This window comes from Panthera uncia, chromosome A2 (assembly GCF_023721935.1).
Source record: "Panthera uncia isolate 11264 chromosome A2, Puncia_PCG_1.0, whole genome shotgun sequence".
In the NCBI taxonomy this organism is placed as follows: Eukaryota; Metazoa; Chordata; class Mammalia; order Carnivora; family Felidae; genus Panthera; species Panthera uncia.
The window spans coordinates 1,313,635-1,340,223 of record NC_064816.1 but is presented as its reverse complement, the minus strand read 5'-3'; the positions used below and the strand labels follow the sequence as shown (position 1 = coordinate 1,340,223).

Here is a 26,589-nt window from a genome sequence, read left to right as displayed (position 1 = left end):
CTCTGAACACCACTCGGAAGGCACATCTCTGTGTCCGTCAGCGCCCTGGCCACGGGCACGCCTGCCCGCCACGTGCTGTGACACTTGGGTTATGGCAGCAGGGCTGAGTTGTGGCAGGGAGTGGGTGGCCTGGAAGACCCCAAACACGCTGGCTGGCTCTTCACGAAGTCCGCGGGGTGCGGATCCCCGCCACGCTGCTTACATCACCACGGACAAGCGATGGCCCGGAACACGGGGTGGACTGAGCGCTGACTGGGCTTCCTTCGACTCTCCAGTGCCAGGAAATAGGACAGCAGTCCCGCTCGGCTGCAGTGGGCGGTATGGACGCGCTCCCTGGGGCGGTGTGGCCATCCTCGCGGACCAGGCCACTCCCATCCTGCCGGGCCGGGCTCTGCCAGCTGCCACACTGTGGAAAAGATGAGAGCCAAGCAACAACTATCAAAAGCTGTGTCAGGGCGCCTGGGGGGAGCTCAGTCGGTTGAACGCCCAACTCTGGTCATGATCTCGCGGCTCCTGGGTTCCAGCCCCGCGGCGGGCTCAGTGCCGACAGCTCAGCCTGGAGTGGAGTGTGCTTAGGATTCTGTCTCTGTCTCTCTCTCTGTCCCTCCCCCACTCATGCTCTGTTTCCCTTCAAAAATACAGAAGGCAAAAACTGCAAATGGAAGCTTCAGGAACTAACAGCCGCCTTGAATTCCTTGATGTTTGTCAAACACAGAAGACCGAGAGAGATCCCGGCTCCTACACCGACATACAAAATGGCTTAGAGTAAGGTGTGGGCCGATGTGCAAAGGGGGCCACTCAGGCCTGGCACCCCGGCTGCCCAGGGCTGCACCCCAGCTCCGGCCTCCGAGTCAGGGGCTCTCTGGGGCCGGCAGGTCCAGCTGGTCTCCCTCCCAGGTCACCTGTTTTTTTTAAGAGACACACAGAAACAGGTGGAAAACGTCTGGTTTTTTTTTTTTTTTTTTTTTTTTTTTGGAATAACCATTTCTTCTAGAGAAGCATGGCTGACAAAGGCTGTGAGTCTGTCTGGTGCTGGTATTTTCTGGAATGGATCATGGTTGACCCCCTGCCTGCTGTCTACAACTGATCAGCAGACACGTCGGGGACAGCTGGGACCGTGCGGCTGGAGGGTCTATGTCTTTCTGAACTTGAGTCTGTAAGCTGCGTAGACAGGCATGGCCCTGGCACGGGGGCCGCTGCACCGCGGCATTTCTGTCCTGACGTTCGGAGAACCCCGTCGGTGAGGTAGAAGACAAAATGCCGATTCCAGAATACTCTCCACGTTGCAAAAACTCGTGGGCGGTTTAAATAAAAAGTATGCTCGCCCGGCCGGTGGTGTCGCTAGAGGCCGGTCTGGGGTGGGGTTGAGAATGTGCAGATGCCGAGAGGACGGTGCCCCCCTCCCCAGTCCCTCTAAGCTGAAAGACCAAACGGAGCCCACACAGAAGACACAGCCGCCGTGGAGGGTGCGGCCTGGCACCCACCCGCCCCAACAAGGGTGGTCCGAGAGACTCACACCCAAGAGGTGACACTACGGAGCTCAACGAGTCATGGCCGTTTATTAAGAGGCGGAGAAGCTGCCCTGGCTGCTGGGAGAGCCAGGCGGGCCCGAGAGGGGTGGCCCATCACGCCGGGCGCCGCTTTCAGTCCCTGCCGACACAGAGGCAGGTCCGACCCGGCCAGCCGGGCCCGCATCCTGAGTCCAGACATCCAGGGCCCAGGGGCCGGACTGGGCTCTGCTGGCCGGCGTCCCTGGGGACGCGCAGGCGTGGCACAGGAGAGAACCTGAGGGAAGTGGCGGCAAGGTAAGCACCAGATGTGGGCGGATCTGCAGCCGTGGGCGGTCGGAGGCGGCACTTCCTGCCCTTTCCGAGGAACCACCGAGTTGACAGGCAAGACCGTGGAGCTGGGCGCTCCACATGGGTGACCTCGTCGGTCCGGGGGCTCACGGCAGCCACTCGAGCTGGGAGCAGGAGCTGGAGAGGGTCCAGGGTGCAGCTGGGCTCTGCTCAAGGAGGAGTAACAGCGGGGACATCGGCCAGACCAGAGCACCAAGTTGGGGGGGGGAGGGCCGAGCACGTCCAGTCTCGGGGTCTCTCGGCGCAGAGGGGCAGCAGCGAGGGCCCGAGAGTCTGCGCCATCATCTAGGCCGAGGTGCCTACCGGGCCTGTGGGTTCAGGGGTGCGGCTGGCTGGGCTCGTGGGCTCCTGGGGGGGTGCTCTGGCCCCGGTCTCCTCGGGCGCAGACGATGCCGGGGGCTGCTTCGTGGGCAGGGAGCACTTGGCCAGTCCTTCGCCTGGAGGCGGCTGGGAGAGGCCAGTGTCTGAGTCCATCTGGGGCTGGGGGCCGTCGGCTGAAGACGCCGCCCAAGGAGACTGAGGTAGGTCCTTCTGTAAGAGAAGAGGCCACAGTCAGGCGTGGGACGAGGACAGGAAAGCCCGGGGACAGTGGACAGGGGAGGGCAGATGAGTCACCGTCCCCCGAGGGTCCAGCTCCAGACCCAGGAGCCACCTTCCCTTGGGGCCAAGTAGCACCAGCCAGAAGGCGGTACCACAGGCCGGTGACCCAATGCAGAAACGCTGAGCCTTTTCCCCCTGCCTCCTGAACCTTCCAGAACTTTGCCTTGTGGCAAAGCCAGCACTCCTCGGGACTGAGAGCCTCTGAAGACGGTGGGCGATGAAGCCGGGAGCGTTTCCCCGAGGGCCCGCGGGAGGGCCCAAGGCCCTATCATAGGTTACATTATCTGGTTCATCTATCAGGTTAACCTGGGGCCCTGCTCCGTTCGGCGCCTCTAGGCCAGGACAGAGAGGGTGCGAGTTTCAACTTCCAAAAAACCTGGCACGGTAACACCACGCTCAACCAGCAGCGCTCCAGAGGGACACATGTCACACTCAGGAGCTCCTGTAACTGACAAGGCTGGTCCCGGTGCCGCCCACCTCTGTGTGCTACTGACAGGGCAGCGGGTGGCGGAGGCAGCCGCAGCCTTTCCATACCCACAGGGCGTCAGCTCTGTCCCTGCGCCACCGAAACACGTGCCCTCGTCCCATCGACTCTGCTGCGCTGCACCAAGACTGGCCTCCGTCCCTCTCCTCTTCTGTCTCAAAAACCAGGAACAGCGAGCCACTGGCCGTGATCCACTCCACGAGGGGGGCGGTGGCGCCACAGGCTGAGCTTGGTTCCTCCACCTGGGCTTGCACAGCTCGCCCCCGGGCCCCCTGCCCTTTCCCCGTCCTGGGCAGACAGCCCCCACCCTGGCAGAGGACCTCGGTGGCCCCCCCAGCTCGGCACTGTGTTCCCAAGGGCTGAAGCAGCCGGAAGCCAGTATCCCATCATTTGGGGTGTTACGGTCCCTTGGGACTGGCACCTTTAGTAAAGGGCTGTTAGCACCATCCTCAAGCCACGCCCAGTGGGACGGCACAAGCGCGTCCCCTCTGCTGGGACGGCTCGGACCCTTCAGAGCCACACGGACAGGACGCCAAACAGAACCTTCTGGGAACGGGGACAGAGGCCGCGGGGTTTAGTCGTGAAACTAGGAGGTTTTACTCAACTTTAACTCTAGTTAGGGCTTATTGGGTTATTATTTCTCGCAGACAGTCATAGCAAACGGGTATTCACCGCAAAGCCGCTGCCCGTCCAGAACATGCCCAGCTCCCTGCGCCAGAGCGCCAGGGCGCAGCTTATCATCAGCGTGCAGGGCACCAGGTAGAGGAGGGCGGGCTGGCCGCGCTGCATGAGGGCCAGCGCCATGAACGTCACCAGGAGGCCGATCCCGTAGGCTGCAGGGAGAGACGGGCGGCGTGTTACCCCCACGGGTGGCCCCGCGGCCCAGCACCCGCCTGTGGCCGGGGTGCCGGAACGGGGACCAGAGAGGCGGGGCGCCCGCCACACGGTAGCGCACGGGGCACCCGGGGCAGGCAGGGGGCTGCCTGCCTGCGCACGGACGCGCCTGCGTCTTCCGGCACACACACCCCTGTCCGGTCCCACCGGGCGCCAGCGAGAAGGGGGGAATGAGCAACGCTCCACGGCTGCGCCCCGGGTCTGGAGCCACAGGGGCAGCGAGAGAAAGGCCCGTTAACTGCCTGAGCACCTGTCTGCTCAGCCTTTAGCTAGGAAGAGAGTTCTGGAGAAGAGTAACGTCCGCACAAAGTTACAAAAGCAAACGTTCATAACAAGCTGTGATCGTGCGAAAGGCTGTTTCCATTCTCATGAGATACCCGACGGAGCCCCGAGGGGCGAAGGTCCGAATAAATCCCGCACGTCGGTTCCATACGTGAGCGCCAGCATAGAAGGGCGCGCGTCTGCGCACGCACACACACGTACTTGCACACACAGTCACGCACGCACACGCTGCTGAACCCGAGGGCCGGCATGCAGGCGCTCTTTGAGCTAATCCCGCAGCGGTAAATCCGCAACCGTCTCCTCGAGGAGTTAGGCTACAGTAACCTCCTCCGAGATCGCGGCTCGCTCGGCGGTCCTCACCTCCGGGGAGAGCTGTGCGTCACTTACCGGCGGTCCACGGGAGCGGGCTGCGGCTGCGGAGGAGAAAGGCGCCCGCCGCCCGCAAGGTCCGCAGGCTCGACAAGGAACCACACACACAACCGGCCAAGCGGCTCACACACACAAAGCCCTTGCAACGGTACCTGAAGGATGAGTGTGGTGTGTAAAGCCCAAGGGAAGGTTTAGGGCCGGCAAAGGGGACGAGGGGGCGTGCCTGCAGCCGTAGGAACCAGGGTGGGAAGACCCAGACGACCCCAAAGTACGCCCGGAAGGTCAGCCCCGGTTGTCCTGGTGCTACCAGGGGCATTTACAGGGCCTCGCCTCTGCTGGGTGGGCTGCCGGGGCCTGTGCACGCGGCCCACGACACGGGGGAGGGAGTCATCAGGCAGCCCCTCCCCCATGGCGGGGGACACGCATGCACAGGGACATGCGCCATCGGGCAGGCTCGCTGCTCCTCCAGAAGGGCTGACCAGAGGTGAGCAGTCCGGCCGGTCTGGAAAACTCTCAAAGCAATCGGGCTCCACAGGACAGGTCGATTCTGTAGCAATGGCTTTGGTAACCAAAGAAACAAGTGGGGGACAAGGACAGAACGAAGGACAGACAGATACAAGGAGGGCGCTTACCCACGGTGCAGGCTACAAAGTAGACCCTGGACGACTGCACCTGGATGTCGAACCTGTGGCAGTAGGCCACGAGCAGCCCTGCAGGGAGAAGGCGCGTGGGCCCGGCGGCATCCCGTGTGACGGCCGTCCCTGCTTTCAGACGGGCCCGGCGGCCAGCCCGCCACCCAGGGGGCAAACCCCGCCTGCTCTGCTCGGGCTCCACCCACTGGACACTCCCAAGGCCGCCCACCTCGCACCCCAGTACCTGGCACCAGGATGTCCCCGAAGCCCAGGAGGGAGAAGGGCCGGTCACACAGGGCCAGCGGCGAAGCGTTCAGTCGGGGCACCTTCAGGACCATGGGGAGCTGGGGGGAGCAGGAAGCGGCGTGTCCGGGGGGCCGCGCATGCCCAGCACTCTTCTCCGGGCAGCGCCCCGGCCGGGGGCCCCCTACGTACCTTCTCGTGGGTGGCCGAGTCCGAGGGCCCGGTTGCCACCTCCACCATGATGCTGTTCCCACTCTAACAAAGGGGGGGGGGTGTCAGAGAAGGGGCACGGGGGCAGGGGGTGCAGCGGCAGGGCAGGGCAGGGGCGCCCACCTTGGTCAGAAAGGGCGTGATGAACACAAAGAAGACGTCGTAGACAAAGAGCACCAGCAGCAGCAGCGTGCAGGCCTGGGGAGAGGACGTCCTGAGGGGCTGCGCTCAGAGGGTCCCCGGCGCACACCCCCAGGCCGCGTCCCCACCCCCACCTCCCCCCACAAGGCTCAGCCGTGCCCACGGGACAAAGCAGCTAGGGGCAAATCTGAGCAAATCCAGTCCCATCCCCTGGAGCCACGGGAGACCAGGGCAGCACGTGAATCAGGCCACGGTTCTGAGTGATGGAAAAGCTGGAAGGCAGGTGGCTCCAGCGACATGCATTCTGTGACCGGCACTGTGGCTTTGGGGCGGTGACGCCCCTTCTTCACGTCTTCCCGTGCACTTCTCGGTCCTGCCCACGGGGCCCGCACTGGCGCTGCCGCCCCCGTTTGCCTGTGTGTGCCGGCTCACCAGCAGGAAGTTGACCCGGCACCAGCACCGCCACGGTGGCGGCCTCGGGAAGGGCCCCGCCCTGCGGCCGCCTTGCGGCCCCACCCGGGCGTCCTCAGCGCCAGGCTGTCACTGGCGTGGCCGCCACACTGGGAGGCGATCCTGCGGCTGATCCTTAAGCCCTGACACCAGAGAGGTGGCGGGACGGACAGAGGCACGAAGAACATGCTGTCCACAGGGGACCCGGGACACCCTGGGCGGACACGGGGGCGGGCCGGCCTGCAGCCGCCCTGAGGACACAGCCCCCTCCCATCCGGCGGCCCCACCTCCTTGGGACCCTCACCTTGAAAGTGGGGAGGCGGATGGTTTTCAACATGTAGAGGCAGAAGGCGACGCCCAGTGCGTCCTGAAGGATCCAGGCCCACCTGGGGAGCAGAGTGGTGGTCACCCACTGGGGCAGGGGCTCCACCAAGAGCTATGACCCGGCGGGTCACTCCCTCCTTGGCCACCTTGGCTCCCAGCTTGTGCAAGCTGTCCGTTCCCAGCCTGACCCCATGCTGTGAAGACACAGGCACGGGACCAAGGCCGGGGGAGAGGCGGGGGGAGTGAGGCAGGAACGGGTGCACGTGCTCCGGGGCTGTCTCTCTTGGGTGGTGGCGTTCACCCCCACATCACGGGACGGGGCGGGGGGATGGGGTGGGGACACTGTGCAACTATTGGACTCTATTGGACTCAGGTTTGCTTCAAAACTATTTTTTATGTGATTTAGCAAAGCCAAATGCTCACCAGCCAGGTTCTACACCAAATCTCTTGGTCCCAGAAATGGGGGCTCAGGGACTGCAAGGTGGCAGCGGGGGGGGGGTAAGACTGTCACCCCAGCAGCTGCAGGGAGCTCCCCCCACACACACACAAGCCACCCCGCCCGGTCCACAGGCTCGCCCGCGCTGGGGCGGCAAGGAGGCCGTGGCCCAGGTTACTCATCAGAAGACCGGGATGAAAACATCTCCCGGCCGGGGCAGCCGCAAAGAACAAAGAGGAGGCTTGCGGGCGGCCAGTGGGCGCCCAGACGCAGAGGGAACTGGGCCTGTTCTAATTTTAAAGAACAGAGCGAGTCTTGTGGCTCGAATCTAACCGTGAGAGCTCGTGTTCCCTTTGTGTACAAAGGACTCAAAATATTTTCACGTTTTTCCTTCTGCCCAATTAAATCTGTCGTGGCTCCAAACGGCAGCGCGGCCAAGAGCGGTTAACCGCCCCAGAAAAGGCTCGGAGGGAGCGCCAGGTGGTGTCAGGGGCCGGCGGCCAGGGCCTCCCTGCACCAGCGGGCACCCGGAGGACACGCGCTCGCTCAGGGCGCCCGGGGCCAGGAGGCTTTGCGGGAACCATATCCACATTCCAATCGCAGTTCACGTGGCAGCCGACAAACCCAGTGACACCGGACGCGGGCGGCACCTGGCCGCCACACAGCCCGGCTCACGGTCGCGGGGAGACGAGCACAGAGAGCATCTGAGGACAGCCCGCGGTGGGGGGCACTCACTGGTCCTCGTTCCGGAAGACACCCCACACCACGCTGACGGCCAAGCAGAGCAGCGCCAGGAGCAGCATGCTGACCCGAGGCCGCTTGTGAAAGTAGGGCAGGCTGTTGTCGGGGACCCTGGGGGCCGGGGGGGGGGGGGGTTGCAGCTGTCAGGGCCAGCTTGTTCCTTACCTCCACCCAGCACCCAGAGGGTCACTTCCACCCCTGCCCCAAACCCTGGGCCCCTCATCCTTACGGGGCCTCCTGCTGCCCCCGCCTCCGTTCCCTGTGCAACTCTGCCCTGACCTCTTAATTGACTTCTAGAAGGGAGGCCCCCCAGGTCCAGGGCAGACAGAGCAGGGGTTGGCACGTGGGGGTGGGCAGACCCAAGCCAGCGCCGAGCCGGCCCTGCCCTCCTTCAAACCTTCCAGCGCTCGGCCACTGGCCCCCGGCAGCCGAGAGCCCCAGGGGCCTGGACCAGCAGCGCCTTCGGCCACACGGCCCTGCCCTGCCGCCCCTGCCCTGGACCCACGTGCATCCACATTGCCCCACTTCTGCCCCGGTGTCGACACTGGGCCTGACCCAGAATGGGATGTAGGGAGAGAGAGGCTGGGGGACCACCACCCACCTCTCTGCTCTGCCCTACTGCTGAGGCCGCGAGCCCCAGCCCGCACTGAGTGAGCACGCGTGGCCGGCCCACGCCACGCCAGGCTGGCTAGGGGCCACGGGACAGGGAGGGGGTCCTCGGCACCGTTGAAGCAGAGCTTGGAGCTCCAGGGGCCAGGAGACGGGAGACCGCCAGGGACAGGCCGAGGAGAGGTGGCAGGGTGGGACCTCAGCGAGCAGCGCTGGGGGTGCAGGGCCGGGCAGGGGCCTCCCGCAGGGGGCTTACCTACATCTGCCGAACGGCAGCCTCTGGACCAGTGGAGACAGGCAGCTGTAGAGGCCCGCGGAGGAGGACAGGCAGAAGATCCCTATGATCACATAGACTGCGGGGCGGGGCGGGGTGGGGCGAGCATTGAGGGCCGGGGGCCGCCTGGGTCTCCCGCCCTGCCCCCCGCCCGAGAAAGGGCTCCAAGCGTTGGTGCAGCCTAGCTGGGTGGCCGGCACCTGGTGACGAGAGGGACGCTTCCCCGAGCACAGGTCCCCTCCTTCGGGCTGGCGATGGCGGCCCGCGTTCACCCCGCCTCCGACTTCTCAGGCGGAACCCCGCAGGCGGGTGGACGGGGGACCCACGGCCGGGGAGCGGGGGTAGGGGCCTCAGCGTCCCTCTGGTGAGCCGGGGGCGCACCGAGCTGGTCGTAGAAGTAGTACAGCAACACCAGCATGGAGCAGCACATGACCACGAAGACGCAGATCATGACGGGCGTCACGTCCACGGCCTCGTCCTCCTGCTTCTCGGGCCCGTCATCCCGCTTGTGTTTCGTGTACCTTCTTGGGAGGCGCAGGTGGGTCAGGGGCACCCTGCCGGCCGGCACAGGAACACGGAGGGACAGGCGGGGGCGGCAGGACGCGGGGGTCCACGGGGCCGAGGGGCGCCCTCTCCACGCCCACCACACATCCCTGCTGTCCCTTCGGCGAGAACGCCGGACCCCACCCCAGGGACCTCGCGAGACCACGCGGCGAGGGGGCCAAGCTGTGACGGCCGCTTTCGAAGGAAAGTGGCGCGATGCCCTCGGCCAGTGCTGGGACCACCCGCGGACCCGAACCCGGCACTGACCACGTCACGGGCTTCCCTGGGCGGCCAGGGAGAGGTCTCCCTGGGACACTCACTTCCTCACGTCCCGACTCCCGGCCCAGTAGCCCCCGAGGGCGACGGTGCCGACGGCCATGACGAAGATGATGACCATGTTGTAGTCCAGCATGGGCTCGTTGGGGGCATACAGCGCTGCCCTCACCGATCGGCCAAAACTCTGCCTCAGGGAAGGCACCAGAGCTCAAGGCGGGGGCTGCTGTCCCGTCCCCTCGGCCACCCAGAGAGCCCAGACCAGCCCACGCGTGGAGCCAGGGCCCGGGGAGAGCCTTCACCTGCCACTCCCACCCCAGAGAAGTCAACTGCCAGAACAAGTGTCACACGACGTCCGGTGAAGGGGCCCACACGCGTGCGGGGACGCGAATCCTAAACCTAGATGCGTGTGCGCGTGCAGGAGCGGGGACGTCGCCCCAGGAAGCGTGTGGGAGGCCGACAATGGTTCCCTTGGGGGAGCTGTGAGGCTGTAATCAGGATCAAGACATGTCCTGCAAATTGCTAGAAGCTTCCACAAACATTGAACATCTCCATTTTAATTGTGTCTGGAAGCTCGCCTGTTCTGGAACCAACAACTCCCCCGATGGTGGGTGCACACAGGCCTCTGGTCAGACGGGGCCGTGTGTGGGCAGGGAGAGCCAAGCTCGGGGTCTCCGGCGTGTGGGCGGGGACGGCCGGTCTGGCCCGGAAGCCAGTGTCCGGTTGCTGCTCGGCACAGAGGCCCCGGAGCCTGGGCGCTCTGAGCGCTGGGGCCAGCGTCTCCGTTCCCATGGGTCAGTGGCACCACCAGCCCCGGGTGGGCGGCCTCACTCGTGGGTCCCTGCCCACCCCTGCCCGCCAGACACTCGCGGCCTGGCAACAGCCGCAGACCGGAGGACGTGGGAAACCCTACCTGGAAAATGTCCAGCATGTCTTTGTAGCTGAGCAGGGCCACGGGAATGCCGATCTCCTCGTACTGTGTCTTGTTGCCTCCTGGAGGGACCTGGGGACCGAGAGGAGGGTGTGGCGGGAGGGGGGCCCTTGGCTTCCCAAGGGCGAGGCGGCCTGAAGAGCTAGCCCTCCCGGAGGCAGCTTGGTCCGGGGTGGGTGTGTGTGTGTGTGGGGGGTGTCTGCCCCTCCCCACCGGGGGGAGGAAAAGCTCTCCTTCCGTGTTCAAGCCTTGGGGTCAGGTTGCTCAGGTGTCACTCTGCCCTGGGGGGGGGGGGGGAGCCTGCCTAGGGGAGAGGCAGGCGCGTGGAATGTGGGCCCATGCCAGCTGCTCCTCAGAGGGTACCCCCCAAGCTCTGCCCCGAGGCCTTGTAGAGCGAGATGGGATCCGGTCTCCCCAGAGCCCCCGCGACTGCTCAGGGACAGGTCCCCCTCCAAGAGACACGCGTCCGCAGCCACGGTCAGCAAACCAAACCCCGGTCTCGAGGCCCCGGGGCCCTACCAGCGTCTCCCTGCTGACGATGAGCAGCCCGCGCGCCCCGCCGCCCTGGGCCAGCCGCACTTTCTCGTAGAAGGTGCAGTTTCCCCGTGCCACCAGCGGGATCTGGTTGCTGAAGCCTTTGGCCGGGAGGTCAGGCGGAGAGCAGAGCACAGAGGCCGTCCAGTCCCGCAGCTGCAGGAGGGACTGGGGAAGGGGGCGTTGACACCACCTGATCTAGAAAAGTGGGCCGCACGCACACACACGTCCACACGCCTGAGCGCGAGGCCAACGGGAGGGGCAGGGGGTGGCGTGCGCTCAGAGAAAAGCCCCCAGAAACCTTCCCAGCACCCACTGCAAACGGAACACGGGCCGGGCAGGCGGGAGCCGTGGCCTCGGCAGTGAGAATCACCCACGAGCCCATCCAGCACGTGGGGGGTGACCAACGCCCCCGGCAGGGGCTGTGCCTCAACACCACCCGAACGTCCTTTTGTTTCTGACCAAGGAAACCAAGCCCCAGAGAGGTGATGGGGCCCCTCTACGGTCGTCTGAGACCCCAGCAGCCCCTCAAGTGTGACCAGGCCCCCCACGTTGGTTTCCCAGCTGAGGCCCTTCCTCTGTCCTCCAGCTGGTTCCCTGCAGGGTGAGACTTGTAGCAGTCCCCTCAGACAGCAGGCTGGGGAGCGGAGGGTGGCAGCCAGCAACACAGACCGGACCCCAAGTCAGGAGGGGGCACCCCAGAGCACTCCGGGCCTGCAGGGCCCCAGAGGGGACGCCCCAGTGGGTACTCACCGCTTTGCTCAGGTCGTGGGGCAGGTGGGCCCACTGTGGGTTGTAGAGAATGCAGTAGTCCTTGCCTCTGGGGCCCCCAGACTCGGAGACCACGTGCACCATGCCGTACTCACAGGCCACCTGGGGTGACAGGGCGGTAAGTCAGAGAGCTCAGCACCGGGGCTTGACAAGGAGGACAACCCCCACCCCCCGGCTCAGGGTTTGGGCTGGTTTCTTCCCTGGACAGGACAGATGGGACACCACCATCCACATCTTATGGCAGAGAAACAAGGCAGGGACAACCTTCTCGAGGGAGACCTGGGTGCTGGCCGTGGCCGTGGCTCTCACGGCTGGGACAGCACCACGTCACGGGGCCCTCCAAGGATCGATGGGACGGGGAGAATGAAACCCCCACGGCTCCGTCACGAGGGGGACATGGGGAGCCAGCGGGTCTGTCCAGGGGCTCCAGGCAGAGGCCGGGAGCACAGGGCCAGGCAGGAGGCCTGGAGGAGCTTTTCTGCACCCCAGCAGGTTTGGGAATTGCCCCTGACCCTGGAAACCAGGCTCCTGGAAAATCTGGCCACTGACCAGCGAGGCCAGCTGGGTTCAGGCCCCTGGTGCCAACTTTCCAGGGGGGGGCGTCAGACCCAGTGATGTGACTGGCCAGTGGGATCCGGTCAGTGGGATCCTGGGAGCCAGTGGGATCCCAGGTCAGGACTGAACCCCTTGCCCTAGGGCGTGGCTGGGAACTGCCAGACTTCGCCACAGAGGAGGGTCGTGCTGACGTCATCATCAGGGCATGCACAGTTGTCCCTGCCAGAGCCTGCCTCCCCACACACCTAACCCTAACTCCACACAGCCCCGGCTCCCCAGAAGGAGGGAGGAGGAGGGAGGGGAAGGGCCACCCCCAGAGGGTCAGGAGGATCCAGCAAGCTTCGTCTGAACTCAAAGCAAGGCACAGGGGCAGATCCGCGTCCTCGGAGCACTAGACGGCCCTCGAGGGCCGTGGGGTGGCTGGGGGCCTGGGACAGAAGAGGCCGACAGCCCTCTTTTCTGCTGAACGCCAGCTTAATCTATGTGACAATTCTATCACACAAAGGTGTCCCCGCTCCCTGTCTCCATCCCTCCCTGGAGCCGCTGCCTGGCTGTCAGGTGGACTTGATTCGCAAGACCTCTCCCGCCTCCTCCCCTACACTGGCCTGGGGCAGGGTCCCAGAGCATGACCTCTGTCCCTCAGGAGGGCTTTGTCACCAGCGGGCCACGCGGCATGTGACACCCAGGTCTTGGCTGCTCTGCTGGCCGGTAGGCTTGCCCCAAGTCTGAGTAGCTCCCCAGGGTCTGCTGAGAGGGGAGGGGGTCTCAGGAGAGACACCCTGTGCGAGGTGCCAGGGGGCTGAGTCCAGCCACCACACCCAGGGGGCCCTGCGCCCGCCTGACCCCCCGAATCCTGCTGTGCGCACCTAGGGCTCTTGGGGCCCCCGTGTCTCTAGCTCGTGCTCCCCGTGGGCTGCAAACACCTCAAGGCCGAGATGGAAAACTCACTCCTTGGTACCCCAAGAAGCTGCCAAGGAGACACACGTGCACCGGCGGGACCCAGCTGGCACCGCCAGACACACACCTCGCCGTCGGGGCCGAGGGTCCTGATGGCTCACGGCTCCCAACACCAGGCCTGGGGCCCTGACGGGCTTTCATCCGGCCAGAGCCTTGGTGGGAACACAGCAAGGCCCCGGCTGTTCCGGGAGCTTCTCACCCGGGCCCTGGTCACTTGTGGCGGCGGGAGCGTGGACCAACCCCCGGGCCTCCCAAACCCGCAACCTGGAGGCCAACAGGAGGCACTGGGTGTCCACCCTGCGCCTCTCCGAGGCACCCGGCCACCTCTCTTCCAGCTGGCATCTCCACTCTGACGTTTCCGTCTGCCACCTTGAGCCAGGGACCCAAGGCCACGCGGACTGCTGGGTGTGCTCTGTGAAGCCGTGCTTAACACAGCACCCAGCTCTAAGAACCCGGGCTCGTGGCAACAGGGCCAGGGGCTGCCCGAGGCTGACCGGAGGTCCCCTAGCATCTCGCTAAGGCTGTGTCCTTCCCCGACCTGCCCTGGCCAACCTCCGCTCACCTCAGTCCCTCCACCAGAGACAGAACTTCCTAACTCCTAATGTCCCCCTCTTCCAGATTCTTCCCACCAGACTGTGCCCCAAGGGCATCCCTCAGCCTGGCTGAGGCCCCGCGTACTGTGCCTGGCCGTCTGCTCTTTCCAATGGGCCACCCCGCGTTCAGGACCCCCGCACCTCCTCACCGTGGGCCACTATGGAGCACATCCGATCCCCAACCCACCGGCCTCCTGCGCCCCACCTTCCGTGCTCCTGAATACGTTTCATTGGAGCGCGGCCACCCGCTCCTGTGCGCAGGGCCTCCGGCTGCTCTCAGTGACCACGGCAGAGCCGGGCAGTGGCTACACAGACCACGTGGCCCACAAAGCCAGAAATATTCACCATCTGGGCCTTTGCGGGACACCTTTGCTGACCCCTGATCTGTGGTGGGACCCAGGTTGTTGGAGAAAAATGTCACGTGTGTAAAGGGGGAACGAGCAGAAGCTTCCAGAAAGGTCACTGCAGAGCACAGACCTCCGTCCCCACGCTTGGCACAAGCAGCCTCCTGCTAAATCAACCTGCGCTTCCGTCGGATGCCCGCGTACAGTCTCCTCCCCCACGGAGTTAAAGGAACCAGAAGATGTTCCTCAAAAGGACCCCATATGCCACAAGTGGTGCTTGGCCAGTCCCGGTCTGGGATAACGGACAGGCCGCCTTCCGACGTGTCACGGCCACCAAGTAGGTTCAGGAATGGCGAGGGAGACCGTGACTCAGGGGGACCGCGAATGCATTCCACATCAGGGGGTCTGAGAAGAGCCAATGCGTCCAGGCCAGAAGCAGGTCTTAGGAGGAGAGGGGGGAGAAATAAGAACCCAGGAAGCTTGGAGATGCTGAGGCAGAGGAGGGGTGGTGACAGGTGGAGGAGGGGCAGAGGAGACAGATGGAAAAGAGGGGACAGGTGGAGGAGTAAGGACAGATGGAGAAGAGGGGACAGGTGGAGGAGGGGCAGAGGGGACAGGTGGGGAGGGGGGGACCAGTAGAGGAGGGGAGACAGGTGGAGGAGGAGTGAAGACAGGTGGAGAAGAGGGGACAGGTGGAGGAGGGCCTGGGCTGATAGAGGAAAGGAAGACAGGTGCAGGAGGAGCAGAGGGGACAGGTGGGGAGGTGGGGACCAGTAGAGGAGGGGAGACAGGTGGCGGAGGGGGAAGGGAGTACCGGGGTGGGAAGGGAACCAACTTTGCTCCGGGTCTGTTACTGGCCTTGACAGTACACTTCCGGTAGCCACTGGGGAGATGTGTCTATCTGGGGAGTCCCCCAGCCAGGGTCACAAAATGGTAGCAAATGAATCCAGGGCTGTCGGCAAGCAGCCTCCTACCCGGTGGAAAGCTAGTCTTCTTCCCAGGCAGCAGGACCCAAACTTCTAGAGAGAGCCACACCCGCACGCCACAAGGCCGTCTGCCCCGTCTCACGGCCAACAGACCCGACCGGGCCGTGTTCCGCGAAGGGCACGCACAAAGCTCTCCGCGGCTGGCGCGCAGGTCGAGGTCCCGCCCGGGAGAGAGCCCGAACGCCCCAGCACCGGGAGCACTGCCCTCCTCCGTCCGCCCAGGAGGCCGCGGCGAAAGCCTGCCCTTTACCCTCGGCCGCCAGCCACGCCCACCGCTGCCCCGCCCCCTGCCCTCCCGCCGAGCCTCCTTCAAGCGCATCCGAAGGGCTTCCTTGCGGGTGTCGTCTTTCTCAGGGCTCTCAGGGCGTGAGCATGATATCATCCTACACACCAAAGTGGCCTCTTCACCTTCTCAAAATAAAACATCAGCTCTCACACCTCCACCCCTGTTCAAGCTCCTCCCATCACCGGCAACACCCTCCCTCTGCCTTGAGACCTGGCAAACTTTTTTTCTTTTTTAATGTGAAGTTATTTACTGATTTAATTTCGTATTATTTACTTACTACAATTTTATTTTTATTATAAAATAACTATATTATGAGACAGTATGAAATACGTACTCAGCTCAACTCACTGTATTTGTTTATTGTTTATTTTTGAAAGAGAGACAGAGTGTGAGCAGGGGAGGGGCAGAGAGAGAGGGAGGCACAGAATCCGAAACAGCCTCCAGGCTCTGTCAGCACAGAGCCCGACATGGGGCTCGAACTCACCAACTGTGAGATCATGACCTGAGCCCAAGCTAGACGCTTAACCAACTGAGCCACCCAGACGCCCCTCAACTCACTTTAATATTTTGTCACATTTGCTTCGGCTTTTATCTTCCCCGTTTTTTTTAAATAATATATTTATTTTTAATTTGCATCCAAGTTAGTTAGCATATAGTGCAATGATTTCAGTAGAATTCAGTGACTCATCCCCTACGTATAACACTGAGCGCTCATCCCAACAAGTGTCCTCCTTAATGCCCCTCGCCCACTTAGCGCATCCCCCCACCGGCAACCCCTCCAGCAGCCCTCAGTTTGTTCTCTATCTTTAAGAGTCCCTTGGGGCGCTTAAGTGGCTCAGTTGGTTAAGCGTCTGACTTGGGCCCAGGTCATGATCTCACGGTTCTTGAGTTCGAACCCCACGTCAGGCTCTGTGCAGACAGGTCAGAGCCTGGAGCCTGCTTCAGATCCTGTGTCTCTCTCTCTGCCCCACCCCGCTTCTACTCTGTCTCTGTCTCTCTCAAAAATAAACATTAAAAAAAAAAAGTCTTCTATTTTGTCCCCCTCCCTGTATTTATATTATTTTTGCTTCCCTTCCACGAGCGAAGTCACATATTTGTCTTTCTCTCACTAATTTCACTTAGCATAATACACTCTAGTTCTATCCACATTGTTGCAAATGGCAAGCTTTCATTCTTCTTGACTGCTGAGTAATACTCCATTGTATATATATACCACATCTTCTTTACCCATTCATCCGTCAATGAACATTTGGGCTCTTTCCATACTTTGGCTATTGTTGATAGGGCTGCTATAAACACAGGGGTGCAAGTGTCCCTTCGAAACAGCACACCTGTATCCCGTGGATAAATGCCTAGTAGTGCAATTGCTGGGTTGTAGGGTAGTTCTATTTTTCGTTTCTTGAGGAAGCTCCAGACTGTTTTCCGGAGTGGCTGTTTCCCACCAGCAGTGCAAAAGAGATCCTCTTCGTCTGCATCCTCGCCAACATCTGTGTTGCCTGAGTTGTTAATGTTAGCCATTCTGACAGGGGTGAGGTGGTATCTCCTTGTGGTTTTGATTTGTATTTCCCTGATGATGAGTGATGTGGAGCATTTTTTCATGTGTCAGTTGGCCATCTGGTTGTCTTCTTTGGAGAAGTGTCTGCTCAGAAGTGTCTGTTCAGAAAAGACTGGTCTTTCGCCCATGGATTATTTGTTTTTTGGGTGTTGAGTTTGATAAGTTCTTTATAGATTTTGGATACTAACCCTTTATCTGATATGTCATTTGCAAATATCTTTTCCCATTCTGTCAGCTGCCTTTCAGTTTTCCTGATCGTTTCCTTCGCTATGCAGAAGCTTTTTATTTGGATGAGGTCCCAGTAGTTCATTTTTGCTTTTGTTTCCCTTGCCTCTGGAGACAAGGGTCTCCAGTGTTGAGTAAGAAGTTGCTGCGGCCAAGATCAAAGAGGTTTTTGCCTGCTTTCTCCTCAGATTTTGATGGCTTCCTGTCTTACGTTTAGGTCTGTCATCCATTTTGAGTTTATTTTTGTGTCTCGTTTAAGAAAGCGGTCCAGGTTCATTTTTCTGCCTGTCGCCGTCCAGTTTTCCCAGCACCACTTGCTGAAGAGACTGTCTTTATTCCACTGGATATTCTTTCCTGCTTTGTCAAAGGTTAGTTGGCCATACGTCTGTGGGTCCATTTCTGGGTTCTCTATTCTGTTCCATTGATCTAAGTGTCTGTTTTTGTCCCAGTACCATACTGTCTTGATGACTACAGCTTTGTAATACAGCTTGAAGTCTGGGATTGTGATGCCTCCAGCCTTAGTTTTCTTTTTTAGGATTGCGTTGGCTATTCGGGGTCTCTTCTGGTTCCGTACAAATTGTAGGATTGTTTGTTCTAGCTCCATGAAGAATGCTGGTGTTATTCTGATAGGTAATGCATTGAATATGTAGATTGCTTTCGGTAGTTAGCGACATTTTAACAATATTTGTTCTTCCTATCCAGGAGCGTGGACTTTTTTTTTTTTTTGGTGTGTGCGTATGTGTGTGTGTGTGTGTGTGAGAGAGAGAGAGAGAGAGAGAGACAAAGAGAGATGGAGAGAGAGAGAGAGAGAGACCTGGCAAACTCTTATCCACCCTTCAGAACACCCTTTAGGTGCCTCTGCTTCTGAAAAGCCTCCCCAAGCAAACCAGGTCCCTCTCTCCATGGTGCTCCCATTGCCCTTTGTCCACTTCTCACTTTGTTCTCCTTCAAAATGTCTGGAGAGCTCAAAGTCCCTGCCCTCAGCTTGCTCAGACAAGAAAATGAGCAAGCAGCATCAGGAGGAGTGCTGGGGGCTGGGGAGGGGGCGTCCCAGAGAGCGTCTCTGGGGAGGAGGGAAGAACAAGCAAGCTGAGACCACAAGGATGACCAGGGGCATCCCAGAGAAACGGGGAAGACCAGAGAACTGAGTGCCCTCCGCAAATAGAAAAGGAGAGGAAGTTTCTTCCCAAGCAGCCAAACCACAGAGGCCTCCCAAATGCACTGAAAGCCGTGGGAAGGCTCTCATCTGGATGCCACGAGACCTGACACACTTTCAAAGAGGTCACTCCTGCTGTGTCCAGGATGGATTGGAGAATGCGGGAGACGAAAGTGACCACAGAGAGAACACTGGCCACCAGGAGATACGGTGGAGGTGGTGGGCTGGGATACATCAAGGTTAATGGCTGTGGGTGCAGGGCTGTAGGGACACCATTCCCTGAACTGCATAACCCAGGGAAGAGAGGACTTGAAAATAAAAAAGGCGCTTATGATAATGTACATCAGCCGGCTCATGGCAGGTCCCCCACTCCCCGGGGAGACCCTTCACTTAAGTGCCCAAGAAGATGCACGCCGCACGTAAATCACCCCATGCATCATCTCGCTCAATCCTCGCTGTGCTCCTCTCTTCCTTTTGCAGAAGAGCAACAGACGGCCAAAGAGGGAACCTCCCTTGCCCAAGGTCACGGGACAAAATGCAGGGCGGCGATTCGACCCCACTCCCAGGATGGGCCCCTTGCCGCTCCCGGACACAGTCAGGCACTGGGTGCCGCGTTGGACGGCTCACCGCAACCACGGGGGTGGGCGCTAACAACGCGCGCAAGGGGAAACTGAGGCTCGGGGAGGGGCAGCCCCCTGCCCAAGGCCACGGGGCCAGGCAGCGGCGCCCCCGGCGGCGGTTGGAGACCTCGAGACAGAGCAGGGCCTGAGGGGGTAAGGGAATTCCCAAACTTCAGGCCCCGGCACAGCTGAGTGACGCTGCAGCTGGGGAAGGCTCCAAGGCAGGAAAGAGAGGCTGGCCGGGGACAGACCCGCAAGGTCACGGCCGAGCTCCGGGCCCGCGGGCCACCCGCGCTGGAGGCGCGCAAACCCGAGGCGGGCCCCCAGGCCAGACCAGTCGGGGCTTGCGCGGGGCCGGGGCAGAGGGCCCGGGTGCCGCAGCCGGCGGGGCCGGCGGGGCCGACGCAGCCTCACCTGGGCCGCGAGGAGCAGGAAGGCCGCCGCGAGCCGCGCCAGCACCGCCGCCGCCGCCGCCGCCGCCGCCATGTCGGCCGGTCCGCAGGCGTCGGCAGATGTTTCCCAGCAACGCCCCGTCGCTCCTGGGCGCGCCTGCGCCCTGTGTGCTCCGCGCCTGCGCGCGAGGGCAGGGTCAAAGGGCGCGGCGGCAGCGCCTGCGCCGAGCGGCGCGGTGCGGCAAGATGGCGGTGAGCGCGCGGCAGGGCCGGCTGGGCGGGCGGCGTGGGACCCGTCGGCGCTCTGCGCCTCACGCGCTCTGCTTCCCCTGCAGGACAAAGAGAAGAAGAAAAAAGAGAGCATCTTGGACTTATCTAAGTACATCGACAAGACGATCCGGGTGAAGTTTCAGGGAGGCCGCGAAGGTGAGAGCCCGCCGCCCCCACGCCCTAAACGGTTTAGGGTGAGTGAGGGCCGAGGCGAGAATGGTGGCTGATGCCTGGGCACCGCTTTGAGCACTTTGCTCGGATAACTCGAACCAGCCTTCTAACGTGGGGAAACTGAGGCACGGGAACGGGTCCCAACCACCTAGAGGCGCAGAGTTGCAGCCGGGACTGGGATTCCCGGCTTGCCTCCTGTGCGGTGCTCTCTCTCCGAGCCCGTCCCGGGCAGCGGTCGCAGCCCCTCGCCGATCCCCCTACACCAGGTTCCTCAGGCGCCGCACCGGTGACATTGGGGCCACATGGTTTTCGGTTGTGAGGGCTGCCCTGGGCACCCTGGGGTGTTGAGCAGCACCCCTAGGTGCCACCAGGTGCCGGGAGCATCCCTTCGTTTTGACAAGCAAGCCAGACATCTCCCCGGTGGAGACCACTGCCCCTACAGCCGATCTCTAAGAGTGGGCCACGGAGACCCGTTAGAAACAGGTTGAATCTCCGTGTTTGCTGCTCAGTTCTTCCAGGCCCCGCGCTGGCTTAGGGTAAAGGACAGCCTTTCGTACCTCTCCGTGGCACGTGGAGCCCTCAACTACCACAGGGACGTGAGGTGTACGCTTCCTTTGCCTGGAGTGCTCCTCCCAGGCCAGCTTGTTACCCGTGTTAAAGCACAAGACCTCAACTGAGGGAGTTTTAACGATCTGTTGGCTTTCCTCAACAATCCGTGAGTCAGGCAGCGACCCATCTAGCAGACGGAAGGGAGCGGAGAGGCTGTAGCAAACAGAAGGTTTTTTGTAGGCGGGAAAGAGTGGATTGTTTCAGGGGAGGTCACCTTCCTTTGGGGGATGGCTGGGGGTCCACCGGGAAGATGGCCTCACTTGGTGCTGGCGGGGAAATTCCAGACTGACTGGTTGAAGTTACTGCCGAAACTGTCTCCGTGTGGTGGTGTCCACTTGGCACAGGTGACTCCGTCTGCGGTCTGTTTAACGCCAGGTTAACCTCAGAGTCCTTTTCCTGCTCTCAGCTCAAGGTTCTTGCTCCGGGAAGCCTTCCCTGAGTCTCCTCCCCAGGCCATGCCCCTTGGGTGTAAGCCTCTGGTATCACCTGTCACAGCCCCCAGCTTTATGCATGTGAACACGCCGATGACCTCTGCATCTGGAACCTGGTACGGAGAGGGCAGGAGCGAGGCCCAGTGTCGCTCGTGCGCGTAGGCAGTGTGGCCTGGGTATGGTGGCTGCCCGGCCTAGCCTCTGGGTTCTGGAGCCAGACGGCGTGGCTCCAAGCCCCGGCTTCTTCATTTGTCACCCAAAGCTGTTTCTCCACCTCCTCGGCGGGCGGCAGCGGGGAAGGAGTAAAGGGTCACGGGGGTGCTTTGCATCGTTCCTGACAGCAGCGAGCACTTGAACCAACATTTCGTTTACTCAGCTGCCTCTTGGTCTTCAGTTTATCTCATGAGACAGCGAGCCGGATCCCTTCTCACGGATGATCGGGTGGCGTCAGCAGGGTTAGAACACAGCACATGATGGGGCGCCTGGGGGGCTCAGTCGGTCAAGCGGCCGACTTCGGCTCAGGTCACGATCTCGCGGTCCGTGAGTTCGAGCCCCGCGTCGGGCTCTGTGCTGACAGCTCGGAGCCTGGAGCCTGTTTCGGGTTCTGTGTCTCCCTCTCTCTCTGACCCTCCCCCGTTCATGCTGTCTCTCCCTGTCTCCAAAATAAATAAATGTTAAAAAATAAAAATAAAAAAAAATAATAAAACACAGCGCATGCAAGTGTGCGTAGCCGGCAGCAGAGAGAATTTGAACCCAAATAGACGTCCGCCCCGTCCGTGCCATGCTGGCTCTCGGACTTACGAACGAGATGCAGCTCTTGTTTTTTGGGGTGTCTGTCCTGGTTTTCCGCCCTCCATAGCAAACCGCCACCAGTTCAGCAGCTTGGACAACACGAATTTATCACCTCGTGGTGTGCGTCCAGAGTCTGGGTGCCCTGGGCCCAAGGTCTCTCACAGGCTGCGGTCAAGGGGGGGGCTTAGAGCCTCTTACCTCAGGCCCAGGGCCTTCCTCCAAGCCTGCTGGTTGCTGGTAGAACTCAGTTCCTCATGGCTGCAGGACTGGAGTCCCCGTGTTCTGCTGCAGGTGTCCAGGACACTTGGCTCACCCAGGACTCTGTCCACAGTGGGGCAGTTTGCTCCTTCCAGGCCAGCAGGGAAACCTGTCCCACACTTCCAGTTTTTTTCTTGCAGAAAATTCCTGTTCCCTTCGCAGCTCATCCAGTCAGGTCAGGCTAACCCAGCGTGATGTCTCTTTAGGTGAACCAGAGGTCCGCCGACTTGGGGACTCTCGTCACATCTACAGAATCCTTCTTCCTTATCGTCAAAATAACCTAATCGCATTAGGAGTAGGCACCCCACCGGCACTCACAGCACCCCCACACACACGCTTGAGGGGAGGGGCTGCCCACAGTGGTCACCAGGGAGGGGGTATTAGCTCCATTTAAAATTTTTTTTTTTCAACGTTTTTTATTTATTTTTGGGACAGAGAGAGACAGAGCATGAACGGGGGAGGGGCAGAGAGAGAGGGAGACACAGAATCGGAAACAGGCTCCAGGCTCCGAGCCATCAGCCCAGAGCCTGACGCGGGGCTTGAACTCACAGACCACGAGATCGTGACCGGGCTGAAGTCGGACGCTTAACCGACTGCGCCACCCAGGCGCCCCATTAGCTCCATTTTAGAACCCCACTCGCGCCGCATGGAGGGTAGACCCACGGGTGCCGGTCCCCTGCTCCGGGCTCCGTGCCACATGCCCGTATGTTATTGCCATCCGTGCTGTTCATGACCCCATCGGGGGGGATCCTCGTAATCTGTTTTGCAGGGCAGAGACAGGCAGGGAGAGAGGAAGCACAGAGCCAGGGGCTCAAGCCCAGGAAGTCTGAGGCTGGCAGATATTTTCTGTAAAAGGCCAGACAGGAAGTACTTTAAGCTTTGCGAGCCAGAGGACCCCGGTCACAACTGCTCAGCGCTGCTTCTGCAGCGTGAAAGCAGCCATAGACAGTACGTGGCCAAGCGAATGCGGCTGGGTGCCAGCAAAGGTCCGCGCGGAACGCAGCAGGCTGGATTTGGTCCGCGGGCCGCAGTTTGCAGACCCCCGCCCTATGCCACATGGGGCTGGCTGCTGGTCATGCCCAAGCCCGTTCTCTGTGTGGACACTACAGCTGCGTGCTGTAGTGACGCGGGGGGACACGTGCTTCTGCCACGTGCTTCTGCCAGCCGTGCCTGGGACAGGGAGGCCTGAAAATGGGAGGAGTGAGGCAGGAGGGGCAGGGGGCTTTCAGGGCACGTCGCACAGCTCCTTCCTGTGGCTGAAGAGTCCTACTGTATCCGAGGCTCGCCATCGCTTGCTTTTGTATGGCTCGTGAATTACCTGAAATTCACATTTCTGTATTGTGAGGTTTCGCTGTGGCACAGCCACACCTGAACGTCTACTTGTGGTCTGGCTGCTTTCGCCCCAGGAGGGCAGAGTGGAGTTGTTGCCTTGGGGACCATGTAGCCCTCGTGGTTGAGATGTGCAGATGTGCGCCGGCCGGCCCTTTGCTGAAGACATTTGCCAACAACTCTATGGTGGGGGGGGGGGGGGGAGAGTCATCCTCACTGCTCCCCTTCTGGAGCCCCCTCACTTTCCCCTTGGTCCCTGATCCCTCCCGCCCCGGAGAGGCTGCTCCCACATCAGCCCCTTCCTGGGGGTGAGCCCCCATCTCCGTGTACTGCCTCCCAGGCGCCGTGTGCCCCTGTCCCTGGAACGACTGTTTGTTTTACGCTTTTCCGTTTCTCTTCTCGGTGATTCCTACAAGCCAGCGGCATCCTGAAAGGGTTCGACCCACTCCTCAATCTCGTACTTGATGGTACCGTCGAATACATGAGAGGTGAGCACAGCCACGGGCCTCGGAAGCTTCTCGCCAGGCCTGAATTTTTCACTGCTCCAAACCCACCAACCTGCCCCTGAATGAAGGACACGGTCCTTGTGAACCAGGCAGCTGGTCTCCCCTGTCTCCTGTGTCCTCAAGTGGACTCTGCTGCTAACAGGGGGTCCTGTTCCCCTGATTCCCTGCCCCAGTCCCTGTCGCCAAAGTCCCCGACCCTCCATCAGGCCAGCACCTGCCCATCGGCTGGCTAGTTCTCTAGCTCAGCCTGCCTGAAACCTTAAGGGGATACCCAGACCTAGGAGGGAGGCAGGGTCCTGCCCCCCCAGGCACTGTCGCTGTTACCCTGGTGAAAAATTAGCAGGGACGCCAAGGGGCCTTTGTGCGGAAGCTTGGTCTCGGCAGAATGGCTGCTGCCACCAGGTCTGTCGCTTTGCCCTCGTTTTCTGTCTTCCTGCCGGGTCCGCCCAAGCTGGAATCCCGGAGGCAGGATGATTTTCTTCCTTTGTGAAAGGACAGCCCCACTGCATGGGTCCACTGGGAAAACCCTGCACTCAGAAGCAGGCCAGGCACCCGGCTGCACGCTGTTATTCCACACGGAGCCTGCTCCTCGCGGGGCCGGACTCACCCGTGGCAGGAGTCCGTGCCCTCTTGTCTCAGCCCCAAAACAGTGGTTACCCCCTGGTCTCTGATGCACTGGGCCACTGGGCCCTCCCCTGACGTTGTGCAAAAGCAGTAAAGGTTCGGTTGCTGTCTATTCCACGGGGTCCCTCTCATCCCACCGTTAACTGCCCGCTGACATGGGGCGGACGGTGCCCCCACGCGGCTTCCGAGATTTTGCAGGAGCCAGGAGTCCCAGACCGATTTTTATTCCAGCTGCTCATCGCAGCGTGGTCCCTGGACCTCTGCTGACTCAGATGCCAGGGCCCCCAATGAGCTTCGTGAGCCAGCGTCCCCCAGGCTGTGTTGTCCTTGTAGGAGGAGGGCAGGTGCAGACACTGTTGCCAGACCTCTTCCTGGCCCTCGTGGTCCGTGGTTCACCCAGGCACAAGGGCTGTGTGTCTGGGCTTGAGGAGTGAGGGTGAGGCACCTGGCCTGCACCCAGGCCACCAGGTTCCCTTGGATTTGGGTCCTCAGAGCCGCCACCCCCACCCCCACCCCCGCCACCTGGCATGCGGCCTTCCCATCAGGCCGGGATGCCGCCTCCGGGCCGCCTCACGCCCACCCTCCTTCTCGCTCTGCAGACCCCGACGACCAGTACAAGCTCACAGAGGACACCCGGCAGCTGGGCCTGGTGGTGTGCAGAGGCACGTCTGTGGTGCTCATCTGCCCGCAGGACGGCATGGAAGCCATCCCCAACCCCTTCATCCAGCAGCAGGACGCCTAGCGGGCTCGGAGGGCCCGGGACACAGCCTCCCGAGGACTCGGAGCTGCCCCTCCCGCATCACGCGCCACCGCGGGAATGGGGTTTCCTTCTTGTATAGGTTTTGTTTTTGTTTTCTTAATAAAATTGCAAACCTCAAGTGTCCGGGAGCCCCAGCATCTTGCTTCTAGCCTTGGCTTTCTGGCCAAACCGGCTCCCGGGGATTCAGTTCGGCCCCCCTGGTTGTCAGGCGCTGACCGCGGTCGTGCTGGCACTGGCGGGTTCAGAGAGGACCGGGCACACGCTGTACAAGCCGAGGGACGGGGACGTGGGAGGCAGGAGCCCCCTGCAGCTCTATAGCAGGTGCAGCGCCCCCAGGCCCGCCTGTGGTCCCAGGAGGGTGGACGGGCACACACCTCCGCGGGAAGGCCCCGGCGGCCCGTCCCTGTCTCTGCTGTGTCGCTCCATTGCCGCCTCATGCCAGCCAGCGTGGTCCCCGAAAACCAGGGCCTTCTGGGCCATGCCAGTCATGCTGCTGCCGACAGCCACGGCCGCTCAAGAACAAAGCAGCCACGTCGTCTTGGCCGGGCCCTAAAGCACACCGTGGGCCCTTCCGGAACCCCACCCTTGCTGGCTGGCTCCAGATCGCCCCCGGGAGTTCCCCCCCCCCCCACCATGTCCCGTCCTCAGAAAGTGGGACGTCTTCTCTGATCCTTGTTTTCTAAACTCCTGGTACTTGTTAGGACCCTGCCCCCACAGGATGGTCCCTGCCGGGAACAGGCTTCCTCCCTGACTTGTCACCAGGGGGGCCGAGGGGGGAGGGGGAGAGGAGTTGGGAGTAGGAATTATGGACCCTCGACCCCCTCACTACCAGCAGGGCCCGTGCAGGATGCTGGTGGCAGACGGGACCAGGGCTCCGAACGGGGCCGGACGGGCGCACGTGCTACCTGGCCGGCACTGCCACCAAAGAAACCAAAACCAGCTGGCTTCCGGCTTATCTCGGGAATCTGGGCTCTGTGTTCCCCGCGGCCACTGGGGATTAGTTATCAGCCACCTGGCCAACCCTGTGCAGTCTCCTCATCCCTCCTGCCCGCTTCCACTGCCGCCTGGCCCGGCCCTGCCTCCACCAGCTGCCTTATCAGAGGCCTCATCCCGGAGCCAAATCCTCAGCAGCTGGGCATTGGGGGGCGGCGCTGGGTTAGCTGCTGGCGGCAGCCCCCGGGGAAGGCTGTGACCTAGAATCGGCACACCCCACGTGCCGGCATCCGGGCCACCAGGCCTCGCTGCTGGGGAGCGACACCCCGGTGCCCATTTGACAGTTGGGGGCCCACACACGGTCAGAGAGGCCACAGGATAGAGGGACCGAGACCCCAGGCCCTGGAACGTCTGCTCCTTTGCGCACCTAGGCCACCCAGTCTGAGGCCAAGGCACAGCCTGAGACCGAGACCTCGGGGTCACCACTGAGTCCAGAGCCCTTGGCCATGAGGTAGGGCAGGGACGGGGTGCAACGAGGTCTTGGAGGCCAGTTAGACCTCATTAAAGCCCCAGGGGCAGCCAGGGGACCAAGACAGGGATGCCTGGCTTCCCAGCCCCTAGCTTCTCCCACAGACCA

General features: G+C 61.8%; 2 protein-coding genes across 8 annotated transcripts; one reads left to right on the top strand and one right to left on the bottom strand.

Annotated features, from left to right (window-relative positions):
• Window positions 1-1,540: 1,540 nt before the first annotated feature.
• Window positions 1,541-19,405, bottom strand: SPPL2B (signal peptide peptidase like 2B). Of its 7 annotated transcripts, none has more exons than XM_049639587.1 (16): window positions 19,292-19,363; window positions 11,583-11,702; window positions 10,815-11,027; window positions 10,278-10,367; window positions 9,412-9,551; window positions 8,930-9,072; window positions 8,531-8,627; window positions 7,660-7,776; window positions 6,469-6,550; window positions 5,697-5,771; window positions 5,556-5,618; window positions 5,365-5,464; window positions 5,121-5,198; window positions 3,616-3,776; window positions 2,994-3,094; window positions 1,541-2,390 (listed from the first exon to the last, which is right to left on the bottom strand). In XM_049639587.1, the coding sequence occupies exons 1-16, from the start codon at window positions 19,361-19,363 to the stop codon at window positions 2,159-2,161; spliced, it is 1,884 nt and encodes a 627-aa protein (XP_049495544.1). In that variant the 3' UTR covers window positions 1,541-2,158. The 7 variants fall into 7 exon arrangements, with proteins under 7 accessions (XP_049495544.1, XP_049495545.1, XP_049495546.1 ...); XM_049639588.1 differs by having other exon boundaries at window positions 8,930-9,069; XM_049639589.1 differs by having other exon boundaries at window positions 10,815-10,997.
• Window positions 19,390-25,137, top strand: LSM7 (LSM7 homolog, U6 small nuclear RNA and mRNA degradation associated). Its single transcript, XM_049639594.1, has 4 exons — window positions 19,390-19,521; window positions 19,605-19,695; window positions 23,546-23,617; window positions 24,859-25,137. The coding sequence occupies exons 1-4, from the start codon at window positions 19,390-19,392 to the stop codon at window positions 24,999-25,001; spliced, it is 438 nt and encodes a 145-aa protein (XP_049495551.1). The 3' UTR covers window positions 25,002-25,137.
• Window positions 25,138-26,589: the final 1,452 nt, after the last annotated feature.